Source organism: Balaenoptera acutorostrata, chromosome 18 (assembly GCF_949987535.1).
Source record: "Balaenoptera acutorostrata chromosome 18, mBalAcu1.1, whole genome shotgun sequence".
Lineage (NCBI taxonomy): Eukaryota > Metazoa > Chordata > Mammalia > Artiodactyla > Balaenopteridae > Balaenoptera > Balaenoptera acutorostrata.
The window spans coordinates 67796089-67819655 of NC_080081.1; the positions used below are offsets into that span (position 1 = coordinate 67796089).

Genomic DNA, 23567 nt, shown 5'->3' on the forward strand with positions numbered 1-23567 from the left:
ATGAGGAATTGGTAAGTATTTTTCAATTATAACAACAAAAAACTGCATTGTTATGAGACACTTAAAATTCTAAAATAAGAAAGCTTTTATTATTTTTAGCTACTTAAATTTTAAATGGTCTTGTAGGATTGGAATTAAATTTGGGAGTATGTTGGCACACACTTCCTGAATTGCTTACTGGTATATTTCTAGAGTTATGATATTTTGTTGTCCTCATGTATTATAAGTTGATCATAAATTAATTTACAATGAGAATTTTACAGAGGCAGAAGTCTGATACATCACAAATAGGAATGACTGGAAAAAATGCGTGGATATCTCTGGGAAGATACTTCTGCTAAACTTTATAGAATGTTAGACATCCTTTCATCATAAAGTGATGCTTTTCATAAAAAGGGTGAAAAAGTCATGTAAGTCACTCCATGCAAATATGGAACATCATCTGGGGTGCTACATGCCCTAATAAAACAATATGTTTTGCAAATAGTAAACATTCATTATGATATATGGAAAACAAATGTCTGTTTGTTGCCAGTGCAAAAGTCTCACTATTCCAAAAGAAATCTACATGTTTACATGATGTTTATTTAAAACTTTATACTCTTCTGCTCAACTATGGTTTCCTGTCTCATATTAGCCATAATTTCAAAGTATTTTTAACTAAAGCTATTTAATTTCAGACACACCTGTGAGGAAGATACAAGCCAACAGAAGAATTCAAGGTAAATCTATTGACTATGGTAATTTGCATATATGACAAACCTTTTGTTGTATTAAGACAAACCAAAGAAAAGGAGAGTATTCTAATACATTTTATTTTGAGCAAAGTATTTTGATGATACGAATCAGAAAATAAATCTTTCACTATTAATAAAATATAAGAAAGACAAATGTTAAAAGAAAGGCAATTATACTCATGTAAAGTGCTAGACATACTGAACCACTGGGGTAGACTCAAGTAGAATTAATTTGAAAAGAAACCCTTAAATACCAGAGTCGAGCAAAAATAGGTAGCAGGTAGACCTGAACTCTGTGAAACTATTATTTAAAATGAGGCTACAGTTTGAGACAAAAATAAATTCAAAACTGTATCTACTGTACACATACAGAAAATGATTAATAAAGGTATGTACAAAATTTTGATATAATGTGTAGGTTATATACATGTATATATCACCCATGCACTATGATTTTCTTTATAACTTTATTTATGTGCATTTTCTAATCTTCCACATAGGTTACCTTACATTCTGATGCATTCAAAACTCAAAGATTTCCCTTGTGGAACTTAAAATAATTACATGTTTGGAATTTCTAAGATAATTATATACTAATAGTCAAAAGAAGTTGAAGGCTTATAAATGCATTATAGGCATATCTGATTTTAACCCAGTCCAATCTAGACATTTGAAACTAAAGACTCAATTGTACACATTATTTTTTATTGGAGTAAAATTGCTTTACAATGTTGTGTTAGTTTCTGCTGTACAATGAAGTGACTCAGCTAAATGTATACCTATATCCCCTCCCTCTTGGACCTCCCTCCCACCCAGCCCCCATCCACCCAACTAGGTCATCACAGAGCACCGAGCTGAGCTCCCTGTGCTATAAAGCAGGTTCCCACTAGCTATTTTACAAATGGTAGTGTATTTATGTCAAACTTAATCTCCCAATTAGCCCCTCATTCCCCTTCCCCCCCCGTGTCTACATGTCCGTTCTCTATGTCTACATCTCTATTCCTGCCCTACAAATAGGTTCATCTGTAAGATTTTTCTAGATTCCATATATATGCATTAATATACGATATTTGTTTTTCTCTTTTGGGCTTAGTTCACTCTGTATGACAGACTCTAGGTCCATCCACATCTCTACAAATGACCCAATTTTGTTCCTTTTTATGGCTGAGTAATATTCATTGTATATATGTACCACATCTTCTTTATCCATTCATCTAACGCAGGACATTTATGTTGTACACATAATTTTTAACTGAAGGCTTTATCACAGATTTCTTCTAAACATGCAAATTCATCCAAATTTTCTAAGGAACTAAAATCATCACTTTAAATTATTATTTTCATATACCTTTGATCAAAAGAGGACTTGGTTTCATCATCATAACCAGAATATATTATTAAGAAAACATAATCTAACATTTATTATAAGAAATGATGGTCTTTTATAGATATAGTTATGCATAAAGTATCATATTCTTAAACACTATAGTTTCATCACATTTACAATCTATATGCTCTCCCTTCTTCCTAATCAGGATCTAGAAGACGATCAAGGGAAGATCGTCCTCAGTGAAAATCCAGAGACCAGACAACAAAGTTTACAAAGCCCTAAATCAACAACCTGATCTTAAAGGAAAAATATGAGAGTTACGCTGACATGAAGAAATGAACCACCAACACTAAAAAGCAATCACTGAACAATTCTGAATGCAAATATAGTATTTTTTTTTTCTGAATGAGAAACAGGAGGGAAATTGTGGGTTTAGCCTCCTGTGGGATAGAATCTGAGGGAAACGTAACACCGTACAGGCTTTTACATCTTGACATTAAAATTTCTGGCTAACTCTGGAATCCATGAGAGAAAATCCTTGCCACTGGATTAATTACAGTTCAGATCTCAGAGTGGTGAGCTGTTACCCCTTGAGAAGATTGAACCTTGAATAATGGAGAGATAAAATGCATGCAAGGGGTTACCTCTCAACGGGAAATGGATAAATAAAAATGGGTGCTCAGTATTAAAAAAAAATAATGTCAAAACCAAAACTTTTACATCAAAAAGCTTTGCACATTTGTAATACAATGTGGGTTTACCAGAAAATTATGTTATTTCTACAACTAATTTTGTACTCTTGAAATGTTTGTCTTATGCTTCTTGCAATACATATTTTTATCTCAAACATTTCAATAAATCCATTTTTCAGGTATAAAAAGAATTACTTCAAATTGAGTAATTCAAAAAACTCAAGGTTTAAGTTAATAAGAGGTTTGGACTTGGGAACAGGACTTTATACCTCTTTTTTTTTTTTTATAACAAATACTCATTAAAGGAAATTGAATGAATTTAGTGTTTTTCAAATTTTTAAAACTATTATGATATATAAATAATCATTATACAATGAAGCAATAATCAAACATCAACTGAGTACATAATATAACCCTGGAACTGTGCTAAGTTATGAGGATTCAAAAGATGAATTAGACAACTACTGTCCTCAAAGGGTAAAAAGACAAATCAATAATCCACAATGTACCATGGGCTATAATAGAAGAATAAACAGCACTACAGGAGCACAAATACTTCAATTAATTATTCCTAGGCTTAGGCTAACATAGAAGGAGCCAAAGAGATGCCCTTAACAGAGACTTGAAGTAACATAAGGGTCTACTGCATGAAAAAGGAGGGGAAGAAAAATATTTGTTTGCTGAGAATGATAAAGAGATCAGTTTGATCTACTCAGATCTCAACAAATGTCATCCTTATCTTGGACTAGAGATAAGAGCAGACAGGGAATAGAATCCATACTGCTGAGAAACTGACTTGTGATAGTGTGATAAATTATATCATGCACTGAAAGTTGGTCATTGAGAGACTATAAAACTGAGGAAGACCAAACTAAAGATACTTCTTGGATCAGAGGCTCAGCACTAGAGTAATACTAAAGGATCTGAAAAGATTTGAGGTAGCTGAAAAGCATTGGTTCTTTGAGGAGCAATTGAGGTAAGGAAGCGAGATATAAAGTTCTAATGGTGCCACTAACTGCGGAAGTCCTGGATAGCCTGGGTTTTCCAGAATGTTTCCTACTGTGGACAGTGGTGAGATTTATGTCTAGCATTTAGAGCCCTTGCCAAGAAACAAAATGTCCTACCAACTCAGTACTCATGTAGAGAATCTTTGGACTACAATCTAAACTGGACAGAGTGTGGCTGTGATTTAACCAAAATGATTCAAAGGAGGTGGTTACGTAAGATGGTGCTGGTAGACTATATTACATCATCATCAACACAGATGGCTATTCCAGACAGACAGCATGTTGTTAATAATGCTCTGGAAGATCACAGGTTGATTGCATAGAACAAAGAGTATATGGATTCATTCAGTTAGCTCCCTTCAGGGTTTGCATCTGATAATGAACCAGGTGTTGCAAAGTTCGACTTTGAACATGGTCATCGGAGACAGTAGGGATGAAACCGAGGGTTTGTTTTTAAAGACTGTTACCTTTAATTTTAAGGCCCTGATGGGTTTTTTTGTACCATAGGAGAAAAAAAAATCAGTATTTGAGAGTATACATACAAAAGTCTAGCATATGTCTCTGGGAAAAGACAGCCAAGTGACATAAGCAAATATAAAGATAAAATTTAAAGAGAAATTATTTATAAAATAGAAATAAACAAATACAAATAAAAAGAAAGAAGGTTAAAACATATGAAAATAAACAATAATTTAAAACTGCAAAATAAGAATTTAAAATAGGTAAGTAGATAGATAGATCAATAGATAGATAGGTAGATAGATATCAATCTTCCTGGGACACTTTCTACAAATCGAAGCTGCAGAGTAGTATGTGCTTTTACACACAATATTTTTTCCTTTAAAAATTCTCAAGAGTCTTATCATCTCCAGTTTCATAAGAAAAACATGAGGCTTAATGAATTTACGTAACTTTTCTTATTTTGCACTGTACTGTTAAATCAGGCCATCAATCAGCTTACCACATGCCCATTACCCAGCAAGCATAAACTTGAATAGAGCAAACACATCTGTTTTTGAAATTGTGCTTACTCTGCACTACTTTATTTCAGCTCTTTTTCTAACTATCCTCTGCATAAGTGGCATTAAATTTAAGGCTGAATTTTAAAATAAGCCCTTCTAGTCAGTCCTGATGCACAAGGTCCACCACCCTAACTTTGAGAAATATCGCTTTATAGAGATTTCTGTTGAGACCATAGTATCCAAGCAACCAGTGATCTACTTTCTGTCACTATAGACAACAGCATTTTCTAGACCATTTATAAACTGAATCACATAGTATGCATGGCTTCTTCTTTGGCTTTCCTTTCTCTTGGATTAATATGTAGGAGTGGAATGGCAAGACCAGACGAAAGGTATAGGATTAAAGCTTTAGGAAACTGCCAAATCATACTCCAAAGGCGTTCTATTGTTTTGCATTCCGTCCAGAAGTGCATGAGAGTTCCTGTTTCTCTTGCCAACACTTGACATGGTCAGTCTTTTTAATGTTAGGTTTTCTAATAGGTGTGTAGTGGTATCTCATTGTGGTTTTAATTTGTATTTCCCTAATGTATGTTTTTCATCTGCTTATTTGACATTTGTATATCTTCTTTGGTGAAGTGTCTGTTCAAATCATTTGCCAATTTTGAGTTGTTTTTTAAAAAATTATTATTATTGAGTTGAGAGTTCCTTATATATCATGGATACAAGTCCTTTATCAGCTATATAAGGTGAAAATATTTTCTCATAGCATGGGACGTAACTGTTCATTCTCTTAGCATTGTTTTTGAAGATACCAAAGCCTATTTTCTTTTTTTTTTCCTTTTATGGATTGTACTTTTGGTGTCATATCTAAGAAATCTTTTATTAACCAAAGGTCACAAAAATTTTCTATGTTTTCTTTTAGAAGTTTTTATTAGATTTAGGTTTTACATTGATGCATATGATCCATTTTGAATTACTTTTTGTTTATAGTACAAGGTATGAACCGAGGTTCTTCTTTTTTTCTATAGAAAGCCAATTATTCCAGCACCATTTTCTGAAAAGACTATCCTTTGTCTACTGATTTCCTTTTATACCTTTGTCAAAAATCCATATATTTGTGTATATATTTCTGTTTCTTTCTATTCTCTTCCATTCATCTATTTGTCTATCTTAATTGAAATGTCACAATGCCTGGTTTGAAATAAATCAATAAATCTGTTAGAATTAGTACTCCAACTTTGCTCCTATTTTTCAAAGTTGTTTTGGCTATTTTAAGTTTTTACATTTCCAGATGAATTTTTTACTCAGTTTGGCAATTTCTACCAAAAAAAAGAGATATCTGCTGGACTTTGAAATTGTGTTGAATCTATGGATCAATTTGGGGATAATCAAAATCTTCACAATATTGAGTCTCCAAACCATGAACAAAATATATCTCTCTGTTTGTATAGGTATTCCTTAATTACCGTACCAATGTTTCATTATTTTAAGTGTACAAGTCTTGCACATCTTTTGTAGATTTTCCTTAAGTACTTGATATTTTTGATGGTATTATAAATGGCATTGTTTTTATTTCAATTGCTGACTGTTTATTTTCTGTGTATTGATCTTGTATTTTGCAAACTTGTTAAACTCATTTATTAGTTCTAGTGACTTTTTGTAGATTCCATCCTGTTTTCTACATTGACAAACATGTTGTCTTCAAATAAAGACAATTTTACTTTTTCCTCTGCCATCTTAATACCTTTAATATTTTCTTGCCTTATTTCATTGGTTGAAATTGAATAGTAGTATAATTTAGAATAGAAATGGCAGGAGTGGGCATTTTTTTGCTTCATGATCTTAGAGGGAAAACATTCATTCATTCTTTTAGCCTTAAGTACGATGTTTAGTTTCATGTTAGCATCACTACTTTTTCATAGTTCTCCATTATCAGGTTGAAGAAAGTGACTTCTATTTCAAGTTTGCTGAGAATTTTTATCAGGAATGAATGTTGAATTTTACCAAATGATTTTTCTGCATCTATTGGGATGATCATGTGGGTTTTTGTTTTTGTTTTTTTTCAGTTTGACAATATGGTGAATTGAATGGAATTAATTTTGAATGTTTCGGATGTAAATCCTTCATTCCATTCACCTCTTTCATTCTGGGATGAATTCCACTTGGTCATGATATATTCAATTTATGAAAGCTTTAACAGTTTTCACATGTATGTTCACGAGAGATATTGGTCTATACTTTTCTTTTATTGTAATCTCTTTGTCTGAGTTTGGTATCATGGTAATGTAGACCTCACAAGATGAGTTGGGAAGAATTTTTTTCAGTTTTTAGAAAGTGTTTTGTATAGAATTGATAATATTTTCCTCCTTAAATGTTTGATAGAATTCACCAGTGAAATCATCAAGGCTTGCAATTTTCTTTAAAGAAACAACTAAATATCCAATTTCTTTAATAAGTATAAGGTTACTCAGATTATCTATTTTTTCTTGAATGAGATTTGGTAGTTTGTGTCTTTCAAGGAACTTGTCCATTTTACACCATTTTGAAATTTATTGGCACAATGTAGGTCAAAATATTCCATTATTATCCTTTAAATATCTTTAGTGATGTCACCTCATTCATGCCCAGTTCTGGAAATTTGTGTCTTCTCTCTTTTTCTCCTAGCCAATCTAGCTAGCCATCAATCAATTTTATTGATTTACTCAAATAAGCTTTTGATTTTGTATGTTTGTCTGTATTGTGTTCCTATCTTCTATTTCACTATTTTCCACTCTTATCTTTATTATTGTCTTTCTTCTGCTTTATCTGGTTTTAATTTGATCTTGATTTTCTAATTTCTTAAGGTAGAAGCTGAAGTCATTGACTTAAAAACTTTCATTTTTCTAATACTATACTTTAGTGGTATAAATTCCCCCACTAAGTATTGCTTAGTGGTCTCTCACAACATTTCACATGTTTCAAAAATTAAATTAAATTAAATTCAAAGTACTTTCTAATTTTCTTTCTAAATATGTTTAAAAGTTCCATTATCTTTTTAAGAAATTGAACTAATAAGAAAAATATCTATTTACACGTGTAGTGATGATTTCTCATGCTCTTTGTTCCTTTGTGTAGATCCATATTTCCATCTGGTATCATTTTCCCCTTCCTAACATTTCTCTTAGTGCAGAGCTGCTGGCGATAAATTGAATTTTTCTGTCTAAAAAAATCATTATTTTGTCTCTGTTTTTGAAAAATATTTTTGCAGGATATGCAATTCCAGATTGCCTTTTTAGATTTATAATGCTTTAAAGATGTTATTTCACTGTTTTCTTGCTTGTCTCATTCTTATTTGCTCTGTATTTAATATGTGCTTTTTACCCTCTTTGCCATTGGTTTTGTAAAATTTGATTATGATGTGGATTGGGGTGGTTTATCTTATGTTTTTGTTCCTAGGATGTATTGAGTTTCTTAGATCTGTGATTTTAGGATTTTTATCAAATTTTATTTTCTTCAGTTATCAATGATTTGTTCTGTCCCCTCCTTTCTGGGATTCTAACTACATATATTAGACTACTTTTAAGTTGTTGTATAGCTCACTGTTGCCCCTTTTATTTTTAATTTTTTTTTCCTCTGTGCATTTCTATTTTAGAGAGTTTCTAATTTTATGTCTTCATGTTCACTAGTCCTTTCTTCTGCAATGTGTAACTTGACCCTGAATCCATTCCATGAATTTTTCATTTTGGACACTATAGTTTTCATCTCTAGAAATTCAATTTGGCTTTTTTTTATATCTTGCATGTCTCTCCATAACTTTTTGAACATATGGAATATAATTATGGTAACTATTTCAAAGTTCTCTGTTATTCTAACAATGTGCCAATTCTGAGTCAGTTAACTGATTGAATTTTGTCCTCATTATTCCCCATATATAACTTTGCATGCTAGTAAACTTTGATTGGTTCCCAGACACTGTAAATTTTTCTTGTTGGATGCTAGATATTTTGCATTCCTACAAATATTCTTGAATATTGTTCTAGGATGTAGTTAAGTTTCTTCGAAACAGTTTAGTCCATTCGGGTCTTGCTCCTAAGATTTGTTAGGCAGTGCCTGATCTGTGTATAGTCTGCGGCTAATTATTCCCTGCTATTTAGGCATGGTCCTTCTGAGTACTTTTCCCAATGCCCAGTGAATTATGAGGTTTTCCAATCTGACTGGTGGGAACACGTGTTATTCTAGGCCTTGTGTGAATGTGAGGTACTGCTTCCTCTAATCTTTTCAGATGTTTTTATCCTCTGTTCTCTATTAGTTTTCTAATATTAATGTGATTAATAATTAATAAATTATTTCTAATAATTTTCTAATATTTCTAATCATGTGCTGATGATTACCCTGCTGAATACTCATGGAAGCCCTCTGCATATCTTTAAAGTTCTCTCTCTGTGCAGCTCTCTTTACACTGGTCCTCTGTCCTGTGAACTCTAGCCTTCTTAGTCTCCCTTTACACTCAGCTCTATCTCATCACTTCCATGAGTCAGCCAGGCTCCCCCTGGATTCTCCCTTTCTGTACTGCAACCTGACAAGTCTTTCAGAACAGAACACTGGGACAATCATAGAGCTCACTTCACCTGTTTCCTGACTCTCAGGCATCACTGTCATTTGTTGCCTGATGCCCAGACACCATTCTTGAATACCATTCTTCGGAAATTTTTCTTTGTTTTTTTTTTTTTTTAATTGTTTTAGTCAGGAGAGTAAATCTGGTTCCTGCTATTCCACTTTTCCTGCAAGTGCAAGATCTTCTCTAATTTAATTTAGTTATATTAATTCCATTTCATAATCATAAACTGCAACTCTAAATAGGAGCAGCCAACTGGAAAATGTTAATCATAAGAAGAGCCAGATGGAAACATGTTGATGGGATGCACACAGATCTATCATAAGTAACAGAAAAAGAATTCAAGATGAAATATCTTACAGCTACTAACATTGCTATTCAATGTGCACATGCACTCACATATACACAGATAAGAAATTGTCTATGTCTACCTAGAGCGGTGAGATAGGGAGGGTGGGAGGGAGACGCAAGAGGGAGGAGATATGGGGATATATGTATACATATAGCTGATTCACTTTGTTATACGGCAGCAACTAACACAACATTGTAAAGCAATTATACTCCAATAAAGATGTTAAAAAAAAATGCTAGAGAGACAGTTAAAAAAAAATTGTCTAAAGGAAAATGGTAATTGAATTTTATTTATTGAGATTTCTTTTTATATTCATCTAAACAGTTATTTATTTTTATCTATAAACTCTGAAAATAACATTTCTTAAAGTTTTAAGCACTTATTTATGTTAATTGAAAATAGCCTCATTGTCTTCACTTCTGAGAGTCTCTGAAAGGTCTTACAAAACATCTTACAAACATTAATGTTTGTAATGTTTTACAAACATTAAATATTCATTGGTGAGATTTCTACGCAATATGATGAGAAAAGGCTAGTAATTTTCTAGCCAACCTAGGTTCTAAAAACAACACTTGGAAAACTTAGACCATATGTGAATAAGGCTGTTGGATGACTTTCATTTTTAGCAATAAAGTCATTAACTAATGAATTTCTTAAACTTTAATGAGGTCTCACAAAAAAGTTGTGGAAATACAGAAAAAAATCTGAAACATAAAAGGTAATTATGGAACTTCATGAAAGATAAATCAAAAAATTCCATAATTACAACCTTCAAGGGGTTGGTAAGAACAATTAGCTTGAAAATATAAGAAATAATCCATGAGAATTAAAAAAAAAAAAACTGGACAGAAACAGGGTCAGTAAACAATGTGTAGATTAAGGATCCAGCTCAGTTGAAGGAATTTTAATAAGTCCTTCCTGAATGAATTATTCCTGAAAATTAATTCCAACTTAATTTTGTTAAACTTTAGAAACTATTTATTAGGTTAAGGCTCTATTATAAAAATCAACCTGGATTTTTTTCTTAACATGGCAGAACGATATACCATTTAGCTAAAAAAAAATTGAAATCATTAATTTTCCTGTTCTAGGAGAGCTCAATTAAATTTTTTCTTAAGTTCATTATATATCACCAATACCTGAGTTTCAAATATTTGTGCCACAATTTCTGTTTGCTTCTCCTTTACTACAATAAAATGATCATCTCTCACACACTTTAGATGGATGGGGTCCACGTACGCAGCCATCAGACAAAGACAGCAAAGAACCTGCTGGAACCATACATAACTACTACATTGTTATCTCTGCAGACTCAAAGCTGCTCTCTGGTATTCACTATCTATCTTCTTAGCCCCAATGTAATTACATCTTCAGGAAAATGAGCATAAAAAGAAAATAAAATCCCTAGGTCTTGTTTTACTATGACAGTTTTGCCTAAGCAGTTTTATTGCCAAACATAGGAACTGTATTGGAAAAATTAATGCAAAGAGTAGGAAAAGACTGAAGTAAAAATTAACACAGTTTATGCTACAGTAGTCTTTGATGAGAAATACTTTTATGCATGAATTATTTAGGTAATTTCCTCAGTCCTTTATTATCTTCCTGTTTACAGCCATGCCTTTGCATAGGTCAGAGAAATAGGACAGTTAACCCACTGCATTCCCTTAAATACAAAAGTCATATAATCTTAGCGGTAATTATGAGTTCTACCAAACCCAAAATAGCTTAATCTAGTTTGAGTGTAAGCCAAAGGATAAGCGAACTATGGACACAACCAGTCCACTACCTGTTTTTGTAAATAAAGTTTTATTGGAACACAGACATGTATATTCATTTATATACTGTCTGTGGCTTCCTTCATACTATTAGGACTGAGTTGAAGAATTGCAACAGAGACAGATAGATCACAAACCTAAAGTACTTACTACCTGGTCTTTTACAGAAAGAAAAATGCCAACCTTTGGAATAGACTCCAAGTTAGGAAATATTTCTGTAATTTTACACTAAACACAAATCACATACTCAATTCATATATTTCCACCTGGTTGGAACTAAATAATTTGTAGAAATTAGTCCCTTTAACACAAATGTAATCCCTGCTTTGAAGAGATTTGCTTATTAGTTGATAACTTTGTATCCATTTCTAGTAATTTAGAATTATCACATGCTTTCAGCACTAGGAAAGGAATGCCAATGTATTAACTAAAGTAACATTAATTCTACATAATTTGCATATAATCAGGAAGACATAAGAAATGATCATTCATTTCTTTTTGGAAACTATTATCAAACACTGGATATGCCAGTGATGGGGGCTGAGAGAACAGTCTTCCTCAGGTACCTGCATCTGTAGAACTATAGCCCAATTTGAAACATCATTTCTAAAGGTGGTATTGTTTATAAGAGGTTTTAAAGCCTTCAATTCAGGTGTCTAAGAAATAGAATTTATTTGTCTTATTGATGACTTAGTCTCTATTTCTAGTCACATTCATTACGATTGGCAGAATACTTAATCTTTGGTCAATTGTAAATATTCTCAAGACATATAGATTTGAGTGCATATGTTTTTCTTCCACTTACTTCTTAGGTATCCAGCACAGTCTCTAGTTCCAGTTGGCATTTGCAGTACAGTAATCTCAAGGTATGGAAGAAAGGTACTGGACTGCCTGTATACACATGGAAATTGGAGACAAATCCTATTTAGATGTAGTTGGAGCTGTTGGCTGCTCAGTGCTCATCAGTATACCCAAGGTGTACACATTCCCACCTCATCCTGGCCATTTGGCCCATGCGCCCTCCTTGGGAACAAGGTTCTATATCCATGCTCACAAGTCTCTGTGGCAGCAGGAAACTAACTCAGTGTTTTCTCAGTCCTATTCTGCCAAAAATAAAAACCACAATACAATCATCCCCAAAGGGCCAATATTCAAAACATATTACTAAATTTGGGCAAATCTAAAAATAATACTAAATTTTGATGAAAATGGAAGTACATGGGAGAATTGCTGGCATATTCTTTTTGAAAATTATATCAACACTGATCTAATAATTCCTAAAACTATACTGGTATTTAAGTACGAAGATTTCTGGGTGTGAATGTCTTCATATTTCTTACAATAACAAAAATATTTCTAATGAACTTATTATTTAAATAATTTTAGATTTAGGGGAAAGTTGCAAAGATATCCAGAGAGTTTCTGTTTACTCTTCACCCATTTCCCCCAACATTAACATCGTATATAACCACAAAAAACATTTTTTAAATAACCTGAATGTTCAGATTAGATTACGACAGCTTTTTAAATGTGTTTAAAGACAGAAAACTTTATACTATACAAAATTTTAAAAGGAAATTTTATCATATAAACCTATTTATACAGTATAATATATATACAGTATAATAATTTACAATATATAAAATATTGCTCATCTTCAAGAATTTGCTCAAATACCTCCTTCTCAAGATCTCCTTCTCTTAGGGTAGATCTCTAACTACCCTTTAGATAGGGTAGTTAGAGATCTACCCTAACTACCCTATCTAAAGTTGCAGACTGATCCAATCCTGGCACTTAAAATCTCTTTTACCCTATGTATTTTTTTTTTATCCCATAGTATTTATCACCCTCAAGCATACTAAAAAATTTATTGATTTATTGATAATATTTGATGTTTATTATGTATTCCCCTCCCCTCACATAAACTCCATGAGGGTAGGGATCTTTATCTGTTTTGTTCACAGCTATATCCCTAATGTCTGCAACAGGGCTTCACATACTAAGCTTCAGTACTGAATTTGTGAATAAGTCTATTTATAATAACTGCAAAAATTTTGGAAGAATATTACTCAAAATATCAACAAGGTAGTTTTACAGGTATTTTATAATCCTTTCATCATTTTCTGTATGGTATACACTTTCTACCATTGATATTTATAATCAGAAAACATTTTTAAATGGATATTTGCACATGTTCTATTGAAAAGACATGGCTAATGGGATGTGTATGTAAATGGTAAGGAACATGTAAATGCTTACACATACCAGAGGCTCAACATTTTTTTCAGACTTCTGTGGACCTCCTCACTGCCTCATTTATTCATCATTGATTCCAGTCTGCAATGATTTCAGTTATTCTTGTTTTTTCTCTCCACCTTTTTTCCCATCTGTTAGATCTAAAATGTCTTCTCTTTGCATATCCCTCTAATAATTTCTTCATTTTAACACAAGGCTTTTCTTTTGCTTCTCTTCACCTCTTCTGCCTACACTACACATACCATACATCATATTTTCATGCTCTTACTTCTCTTACACATCCCAGACCTTGCGTTACATAAAACACTCACATCTCCTTAGCACGAAAGTGATCTATGTTTTGGTCACATGTATACTCCCATTGCCTTATACAAGGGCTGGCATAGACAATACAATTACAAAAAAGCAAAAATTAGGAGTAATAACAAAGTGTCATCTCCTTAATTGGACCTGTATTTTCAACTAGGAGCCTGTGCAGACCTTAAAGAAGGTAGACATGCCTTTGCACAAGAGATGAACGTCAAAAAGGGGAAATTCAACACCTATCTCTAATTCTTGGACTTGGTTTCCCAAAATGCCCTACATCATCTGCACTGCACAAATCCTTTGTTTCATTCTTCTAGCCTCTCTGGTCATATACTTACTGCCTCTTCCACTGCTAGGTCATCATCCTGTGCCTTTGTTCTAATAAATGTTTCCATTTTTCTTGTTCGCCACTTGGTTATACTTAGTATATATTTTTTCTTAATGAACTCACTCTGGGAAACAGCTTTCCTATGACTTTCCATTTCACACTTATAAGCAACCACCACCCAGGCAATCTGACATTTCTAGTGGAACCCAGAAGTTATACAACAATAAGAATTATTTTAAAAATAAATAACAGCTATTTGGCACCTATTATATGACAGAACCTGTTAAGAACTTTGTATGAATCCTCCTGACAATTCTATGAGGTAGGTATAATTTTTATCTCTATTTTAGGGAAGAGGAAATTGGATCACAGAGAGTTTAAATAATTTGCCCAGATTAGTAAGGAGCAGAAATCGAATTTGAATCTTTATAGTATGGCTTTAGAGTCTGAGCTCTTAATGATATGACAGACTGAATCTCTTTTCTCAGTTTTCCCTGAATCTGGTCTTGAATCCCATTACTATCCTTTGGAGGCTTATGATTTATTTTCTGGACTATAGCAATAGTTTCTCAACTGGGCATCCTACTGCTAGTGTTTCTTGTCTTATCTCATGTTTAAAAGATTAACTAACTTATTTTTATTTCTAAAACTCAACTCTGATGGTGTCACTCCATTGCTTAGCAACTTAGCACTTTCATTTAACTCTGGAAGTTTAAACTTTTATTCAGGCATACACAATGCCCTTCAAATTAACCTAACCTCACACTAAACTTGACCAACACTGGGTATACCAACTGATTGAAGTACTCCTAAATTTTACCACGTTTCATTCCTCCTCACGTTGAAGGCTCAGCTGGAGTCCCATATTGTCCGTGGCACCCCTCTTGATGTGCCCAGCAAACCATCCATTCCTGTTCTGATTTCACATATGGCTTCAGTGGAACCCTCTTTTGTCACATGTTATAGCCAACCTCATCCTCATACTGTATCTCTCCTGCATTAATTCATTCAGCAAACATAAAGCTATATATTTGTGCTATCTTTCCTATAAAACCTCAGATTTTAGAGACAGTGCTACTTTTTTTTTCATTTTGACATCCCTGTGGTTCCTAATTAGGTGTGTTTCACATAGGTTATATTTAATGAATGATGATTGAAATAAATATATTTATTTGCTCAAAATTTTATTGAATACTTTTCAACAATTTCTCCTAAATCAAAGTTACAGTGTTTCCAGTTGTGAATTAGTCCAATTTCTCTCTATCTTTAATAGCCATTTCTAGACAATTAGGCTGTAAACAAGGCATTTGGAGGGAAAAATTGGTGTCAGAATCTTCTCAAGCTGTTGCTCATCTGTACACATCTGTTGGTCATTATTATTCACAGGAAAACATCTAAGAGTTTACAAGTTTTATTTAAGTTCTCCTTCATAGTCTCTTTATATTAGCCAACCATCATCAGATCCTGTGTATACTAGCCCTTCCCATGTACAAGAACTTGGCTTCCTGCTGAATCTTCCTGCTCATTCTTTATGTTTATAAAATGAAAAAGTTCATGATCAATGTCAGATTGAACACAGTTCTGGGAACTCCAGATGGTCTTTTTCTTTCCTTCAGAAAGAAGAACATTTCACACAGAAATACTACTTTGAAATGACCATTTGGGGGTTTTGACAGATTATTTGACTTTTAATAGAGTGTTGTTAATGAACAACTGAATTTGGCAAAAATGATGGCCCCATTATGAAACATATCTCACTAACACAGACCAAGCATAAATACAACCTCCTGACAATTCTTAAACTTGTAGAATTTTTGTCTACAAATACTGCAATTGTTATCTATTCATAAGCATGATAATAAATACTTGTCAGGTCTGTGCGCAGAGCACATACAAATGCATGAATACAGAAGTCGGAATGCTACTAAGTTTAACGCAATATGCCATTTCTTTCAATATTATGAATCACTACAAATAGGAGCTAGGAAAAAAATTAAATGTTATGCTCTCACATTATATAATTGAATATTACATGTTACTTTTTAAACTAAATTTTCTAGTTTATATTTTCATGTGTATATTATTCAAGATTCACTAACTTGTAAACAATGGAAAGACCACTCATAATAAGTCAAGCCAAACAATAAAATTGTTAGTTTATATGCTAGTAAGCATAAACAAATAGCTCCCAAGTTTCAAAAAAAGAGCTGCAGACCAGAGCCTTAGGAACTGGAACAAGAAACTCAATGCGAATAAGCTCTAGCTCTTCCTGGGCTTTTGTTTTTGTTTTTGTCTCTGATTGTACCCATGGTATGGAACATGGGTACTGATAATATTAGTCTATAAGCCCCAGAAGAAAGAATGGTCTTATATTTCAGTGCATGGAAAGGATATCAACTGATCTGCCATGATTTATGTGTTCACTCTTTGGACCAGTCACTGTGGGCTGGAGACTGTGGTAAGAAGAATGCACTTGACTTTATAAAGAGCCAGATCTCTCCCAGGAAAAAGCTCCCACAATGTCCAACAATGTGTAACATGCTGGGGACTTCTGTACTGAAGTCAGCAGAGAAAGGGCAAGGTAACATAGGAGAGTCCATGCTTCACAGAGAGAGTGAAGTTTGGATGAGCAACATGAGAGCTTAATAGTATGGTGCTCTTTTAACTTATATGGTTAGGTAAAATTGAGTTCCAGGATACCAAAGGATTAATGATAGTTCAGAATTCTCTCAAAGCAGGAGATGAAAGGTGCTGGAGTTTTCTGTAGCTCCCGCTCGATCTATTACTGTAGAGGTTGCTCCCATCATATGCACCAACAGTCTCTTTACTTGAGGTCCCTTGTACCTGCCTTCATTGCTTTTTCTAAACAGGTTTCCTTAATCCAGGTAAGGAAATGTCAGCCATGTCTAATTTATGATTCTTACATTTTTTAAAGCAAAATTTAATCTTTTAGAACATAAATCATTCCTCAGAATATAAGAAGCATACGAAGACATACATTAATTATGAAAACTCGTCAAGGCCTTATTCTGTTCTTTTCATACCTAGGGGTTCTTTATTTACACCTTGGTGATCTAAAAAATCACTATCAACTTCTTTTATCCTTCCGGTTATAAAATATTTTAATAGAGTATATCATATAATTTCAAGAGGAAATGATCTCTCCTAGTTTAGAACATACTTGTTGGAATTTATTTTCAACACTCACCACCAAAAACATGAGATTTAACTTATCGGCCAAAGACATATTTCCAAGGAACTACCAAACCTATATTAAGTCACAAACTAGACTTATACCAGCTAGTGTCTGCTTAGTAGGATACTATTGTTTCTCATGAGTTTTAGACATTTTCCCCTAATAACTAGCACTGAAATCTGTGACTGTAGTCACCACACACCTAATACAATAGTTAACTTTCTGTTAACTCAGTATTCATATTACAGAAGTTACAAAATATTTTATAATAGTAACTATATTAACATTCTATGCAATATGTGGTTTTACTCGGTTGTTTTCCCTCACCCTTATCCTGACAGCTCACCTGGGTGCCCTCATACTCTGGTGGTAAAAGCATAAACAGGGCCAGCTTTCCTACGGATCAGTTTGAACTAGAAGCATGCCAATACTCTGGCCCAGTAATTCAGCTTACAATAATTTATTCAAAGGAAATAATCAGAGAACCATACTACACACTTACTAAAATGTTTACTACAGGTTCATTTATAATATTAATATAAATATATATTATAGTAATATAATACAAATAACATTCATGTCAGACTTCAAGAGAATGGTTAAATTATGGCTATTAGAATAATATCCAGGCAGAAAATGTTTTGATACATTTTTTTGAAGGACCTGGCAGAATGATCAGAAGAACCATAGAATAATATGTTACACAACAGGTTACTGCAAAGAATATACAGCATGGATCCATTTAAGTAAAATATGTATGCATAGGCAAAAATAAAACTTTTGGCAATATCTTAAAAATAATTATCTTTAATTGTAAAATTATACTTCTTATGTTACAAAATTTTTACTATGCATCACTACTAAAATAAAGAGTTATAAAAATTAATGTTTAGTTATTTAATTTCATTCTCTAATATATTTACAGGTACTCCATCCAAGTATGAAAGAATGTATGGTGATGATTATGAAGGCAGAAGTAAAGACAAATAGGGAATATTTCTTCCAACTTACAAAAAGGAAGGTATAAGAGCAGGTATTACTTTTCTGTTTTTGAAGACAAAGACTATCATTTGTTTATAAAAGCAGAAAGTAGGTGCAAAGATTCATTAAGGCTTTTTGTGGATGGAGTAGAGGTAGGAACATCTGGCATACTATCTACTATAAAAGAAAAATGAGGACCAGTTAGAAAGCTACTGAGGCAATTTGGATGAGAAATCCTGGTGGCTTGAACAAAGGTAGTGGCAATGAAGATGAAGAGAAGATGATGGTTTTAAAACATATTTTGAAGGTAGAAATGACAGGTCTTGGCAATGGATTGGGTTTAAGGTGGAAGGAGAGAAAGGAATCAGGATGATCCCCAGGTTCCTGGTTTGAGCAACTGGATGGGTGATGGTGCCCTTTAATAAAATAGGAAAGCCTGGGAGAAAAAAAAGATCACGAGATCAGTTTTGGACTTGATAACTCTTGGGACCTCTATAAACATACAAGTGGATATAACAAATAGATTCTTGGACAAAGGAATTTAGAATTCAGAGGAGATACAAATTATACATGTGTTGTCACATTGCTGTTGTTTGAAATTAAAAAATGGATTAGATTAGGAGACAAGTCAGAGAAAAGAAAGAAGAATTTCAGTAGCTGGAGATTCAGTAGCTGGAAGACGGGGAGATAGGAAACAAGATTGAGACAGAGTAGCAACAGAGATGGGAGATACATCAAAATCGTAGTTTCAAGGGAAGAAGGTTGTTTCAAAAACGGAGTGGATGAATGCATTGATCAATGGTAAGACAATGAGAAAGAGGATGGCAGAAGTGTGCTCACTGAATATTCCAACAAGATATCATTGTGGGCCTTGGCAAGGGCAGTATTGGGAGCAGAAGCCAAGAATGGATTGACAAAAAGATGAAAAGTAAGAGAACGAAGGCAGCAGAATCATACAACGTTTTTGAAAAATTTGTTTTTGGAGGGAACAGAAAATGAGGCAGTACTTGGAGAGGGCTGCGGAGTCAAGGGAAGTGATTTCTTAAGGAAAATCTTTTATTTTTATTTTTTTATTGAAATGATTCAGTAACGATTCTGTATTATAGGAAGCAAGACAGTATTACAAGCTGTCAATGAAAGTTTTCTGGGAGGTAGACAGCTTAAAAACGTATCGAAGAAACCTCATTAAAATGTTCTATACATCCAGTTGAAGTAAATATGAATTCAATATTCTGTTTTTTCTTCATTACCTCTCTTTGGATATGACTTTTTTCTACTATAGTCTCTCATCCGGATTACTACATTAGCCTCTCACTGCCTCAAGCCTTTCTTCTCTGTTATCAGTATCTTTCAAAATCCCAAATACAACCATATCTTACCATAAAAAGTTATCCCTAAGCTTTCAGAATAAATGCTCAACTCCTTATTTTACCTCTTCAAGTCAGCCCTTCCTCTTGAACACCTCCTCCCACTTCACTTATTATGCACCTTTTTCCAAACAACAGTGACATATTAAATATATTCTGACTCTCTGCTCCAGACTTTTGTATACGCTTAGAATACATATTTGCTTAGAATGTTCTCTGCAATAATCACAATACTCAAATCATATCCATAAATACATATACTCTTACACATAAAAAATGCTTTTATATCTAGATAATATTTTTCAGCTCTCAACTCAAGTGTCTCTTCTTCTGGTAAGCTTTCCTTAATCCATTTGTTTTGGATTCTGATTCCATAAAGTACATTTTACCAATCATAGCCCTCATCCCACTGTATAATATCATTGGTTTTCTTGTCAAAATTGGAAGAAAACAGAAGGTCCTGGAAGGCAAGAGCAAAGGTTCATGAACCTTGTAGTCCCAGACATAGCACAATGTCTGACAATTGTTCTTAACATAGAGTATAGCAAAATAGCTAGAAGGAAGCTGGAAGGAGAATTGGGAAGAAAAAAGAAGGTTTTACAATTTATAGACATTCCCCAGCTGAATCTTAAGTCCATTACGCCAACCTATTTGAGAACCACTGAACTGGGGGAATATCCATTCCTGGGAAGCAACAGGAAAAAATTACTTCATTGTTTTCCTTATGGGTCTGAAATCATACCTAATGAAAAGAACACTTTGTTTTTCTTAACATAGCATATACTAAGAATTGCAGATGTCAAATTTTGGCACATTTGCAATAAACTTACCAAACAAAAATTTAAAATTCACTACTTGAACCAGATAGAAGATTGGAGGAAAATAAAATGTAACATTAATGATAACCATATTTTCTTCAAAATAGGCTGCACATTTTTGAAGAACACTGTTATTCCTTATGGTTTGGCTAATCCAAGTGAAAGAATCGCTGCATATTTTGATGTGGCATACTTTTTGGTCTTACTACTAAAACAAACAAAAAAAAATGTTTTAAGGTATTTCACCCCTCAAATAATATGGCAAAACGACAACAAAAATATCCTTTGGCACAGTCCTATATATACATTTTCAAAACTGATTAAGCCTTCAAAATATGTGTCCTATTCACCTCTGCTTTCCCGCTCAGGCTATCTCTTCATATCTTGTGTTCTTTTCAAATTTACAACAGGTAACTGAATCATCTACTTGCTACAAATACACTGAGAATTTGTTTGTCACCCTCAGATTGCAAGAAAGGGGTAAAGGAAAAGAAAGAATATGTTCTACTTCTTATTCTGTTATCTTCTGATTAGTTTATTGATCCCAAACTTGTGTTTTCAGAATTATTTATCATCATGATATATGTTTGCTGAGTAGTTGGTTTCTAAAAGGACATGCATCTTGCTATGGGAAAACTTAGAATAAAACCACAGTAAAGTACTTAGAAATTTTAGTTCCTCTTGGGCAATACAATGTTACATGTTAAGGAAAAAAGAATATATATAGACACATATGAATCACTGGGCTATACACTTGAAACTAACATGATATTGTAAATCAACTATACTTCAGTTTTGAAAAATTGAGTAAAAAAATTTTAAAAATAAAGTGAATCAATTTTTATGTCTCCTGGTTTCCCACTTTTGAAACGCCTGGGTGAGTCCATTTCTTATCCTCTCTGCATCCTTGAGGCCTTCTTGTTTATTTGAAATAAAACTAAGAGCTGCATGAGAAACCAGATTAAAAAAAAAAAAAGGAGGCCGCAGTGAGGTAGAAAAATAAGGTTCACAAGAGTGAGTGAGTGAGAGAGCAGGAAGAATTAACAATCTGGCATAAATTTGGAGAGCATGTCCAAAATACAAAATAAAAGATAATTCTTTGGGAATATTCAGTTAAGTTGATGCTAATTGACTATATCCTCTTAGAATCTAGAAAGGAGAAAAATAACACCATGAAGTTGAGTTCATTTGTTAAAAACATAGTCTCTACTATATGGAACCAAATGGTCAAAATTAGAATTATGTTAAAATTCAAATAAACACCTTTTCTGATTGTGTTTCACTTTACTGATCTCTTAAATTTTAAATTTTTGTTTAGGTTAGGTAATTTATCTTTTATTGAATCTTCTTTGGGGTATAAATAAATAATTCAGAAATAGTAAATAAAATTTCTAATAAAAATGTCTGATTGTATAAAACAGGAACTCTTACATAGCAGAATACCAAGCATCAAAGACAAATACCAAAGTTTTCACCATGGAATAATCCAGAACAAAGCCTATAAGACATGGAAATACCCACCACTTCTTTGTGTAACATAACGTGTGAAACAATTATAAACTGATTAAGTGATGGATTTATTGACCTTTGTTTACAGGCTCTGACATCAACTGAAACAAAGAACTTATTTTGAGTCCAAAGCATGTTCATTAATTGAGTCCACTGCCTTTTCATATACTTGATTCTATCACCCCTACAACATGAGTGATTGGTCAGAGACGCTAATTAACATGCATTTGGAAAAGCACTAGGGAAGAAGTCAACAAAAATTTTTTATGAAAGGTTTGTGGTCCTGAGTAGCAATGTGATAAAATGCAGAAAAGACAACTTCAGTGGGAAGCAAGGTTTAAATATTTGAATCAAGGGTTTATAGGTTGGTTTTGCTCTCAGGGTTCTAAGTTCTATAGCACAGAGTATTCTGTGTTCTTTTTTTCAAAGTATGTTTTTGTAGAGGTAATGAACATACATGGCATAAAATACAAAGTACAAATGCCCATATTTTTAGAAAGTAAACCTCCTTCCTAAACTTAGCCATTCTCTCCAAATTTCCTGTGTAGTCTTAAAAAAATATGCTATGCATATATGAGCATGTCTATGTCTATCTATCTACATATCTGTCTACCTATCATCTATCTATTCATCTAATACATCAAAGGTAACATATTAATCTTACTTCCTATGCCAATCTTTTTTTTTTGAAATGGTAATATATTGTGAACATCTTCCATATTGGTATATATAGGGCTACTTCATTCTTTTTAAAGCCTTTTAAGTTCTGTAGAAGGTTTCTTCTTTGACACAAAGCTGGCCCCATAGTTTATTTGTTGATACTAAATTTTTATTAAAGAAAGAAGTAAAAAGATACACTTGTTTATCTATTGGTGGTTAATATATTCAATCTTCCTATAACCGACTTCCTTTCATGTTTACCATATATAATAATTTAATACATTTTCAAAATTGGCATAATTTATTTTAGTTGTACTTTGTTAATTCAAAGTTTGAGAATCATGATTTTGAATAATGTATGGCTGTCTTCCAGTTTTGAAAATACTCTGCTCTTAGAGGAATTGGGGAAATCCAGAGAAGTAATTATTGGGTTAAAACTGTCCATCCAGAAGGCTAGTTCTCCAGCTGAGAGACTGTTAACATGAATTTCATATCCATTAATTCTGATATCCTTTGCAAATATCATTTACATGTGTGCACAGCCTCATGGGGGTTTGGTCTCTGACTTGACTGCTTTGGGAAGCTGACAAGCACAGACTCTTTAAGAATAGAGCATCCAAGCTAAACTGTAATCCTTCCAGCCTAGTCATCCACTTAGACAAAAATGACCAAATCTTTGGTCACTATGTTGGAACAG

General features: G+C 33.1%; 1 protein-coding gene and 1 long non-coding RNA gene across 8 annotated transcripts in view; one reads left to right on the forward strand and one right to left on the reverse strand.

The window, feature by feature from the left end:
• The window catches only part of POSTN (periostin), a 34276-nt gene extending 31205 nt beyond the window's left edge, over positions 1 to 3071 (forward strand). For all 4 annotated transcript variants that reach the window (XM_007193660.3, XM_007193662.3, XM_007193661.3 and 1 more), the window contains 2 exons: positions 681 to 722; positions 2273 to 3071. In XM_007193660.3, the coding sequence (XP_007193722.1) occupies positions 681 to 722; positions 2273 to 2310 (80 nt within the window). In that variant the 3' untranslated portion in view covers positions 2311 to 3071. The remainder of the gene's footprint in view (positions 1 to 680; positions 723 to 2272) is intronic.
• Positions 1 to 23567, reverse strand: part of LOC103018088 (uncharacterized) — a 547177-nt gene that overhangs the window by 139973 nt on the left and 383637 nt on the right. Inside the window, exon 6 of one of the 4 annotated variants that reach the window (XR_009005910.1) lies at positions 12255 to 12340. The exons of the other annotated variants lie outside the window; for them this stretch is intronic. This is a non-coding gene — a long non-coding RNA (uncharacterized LOC103018088). The remainder of the gene's footprint in view (positions 1 to 12254; positions 12341 to 23567) is intronic. 4 annotated transcript variants of the gene reach the window in all.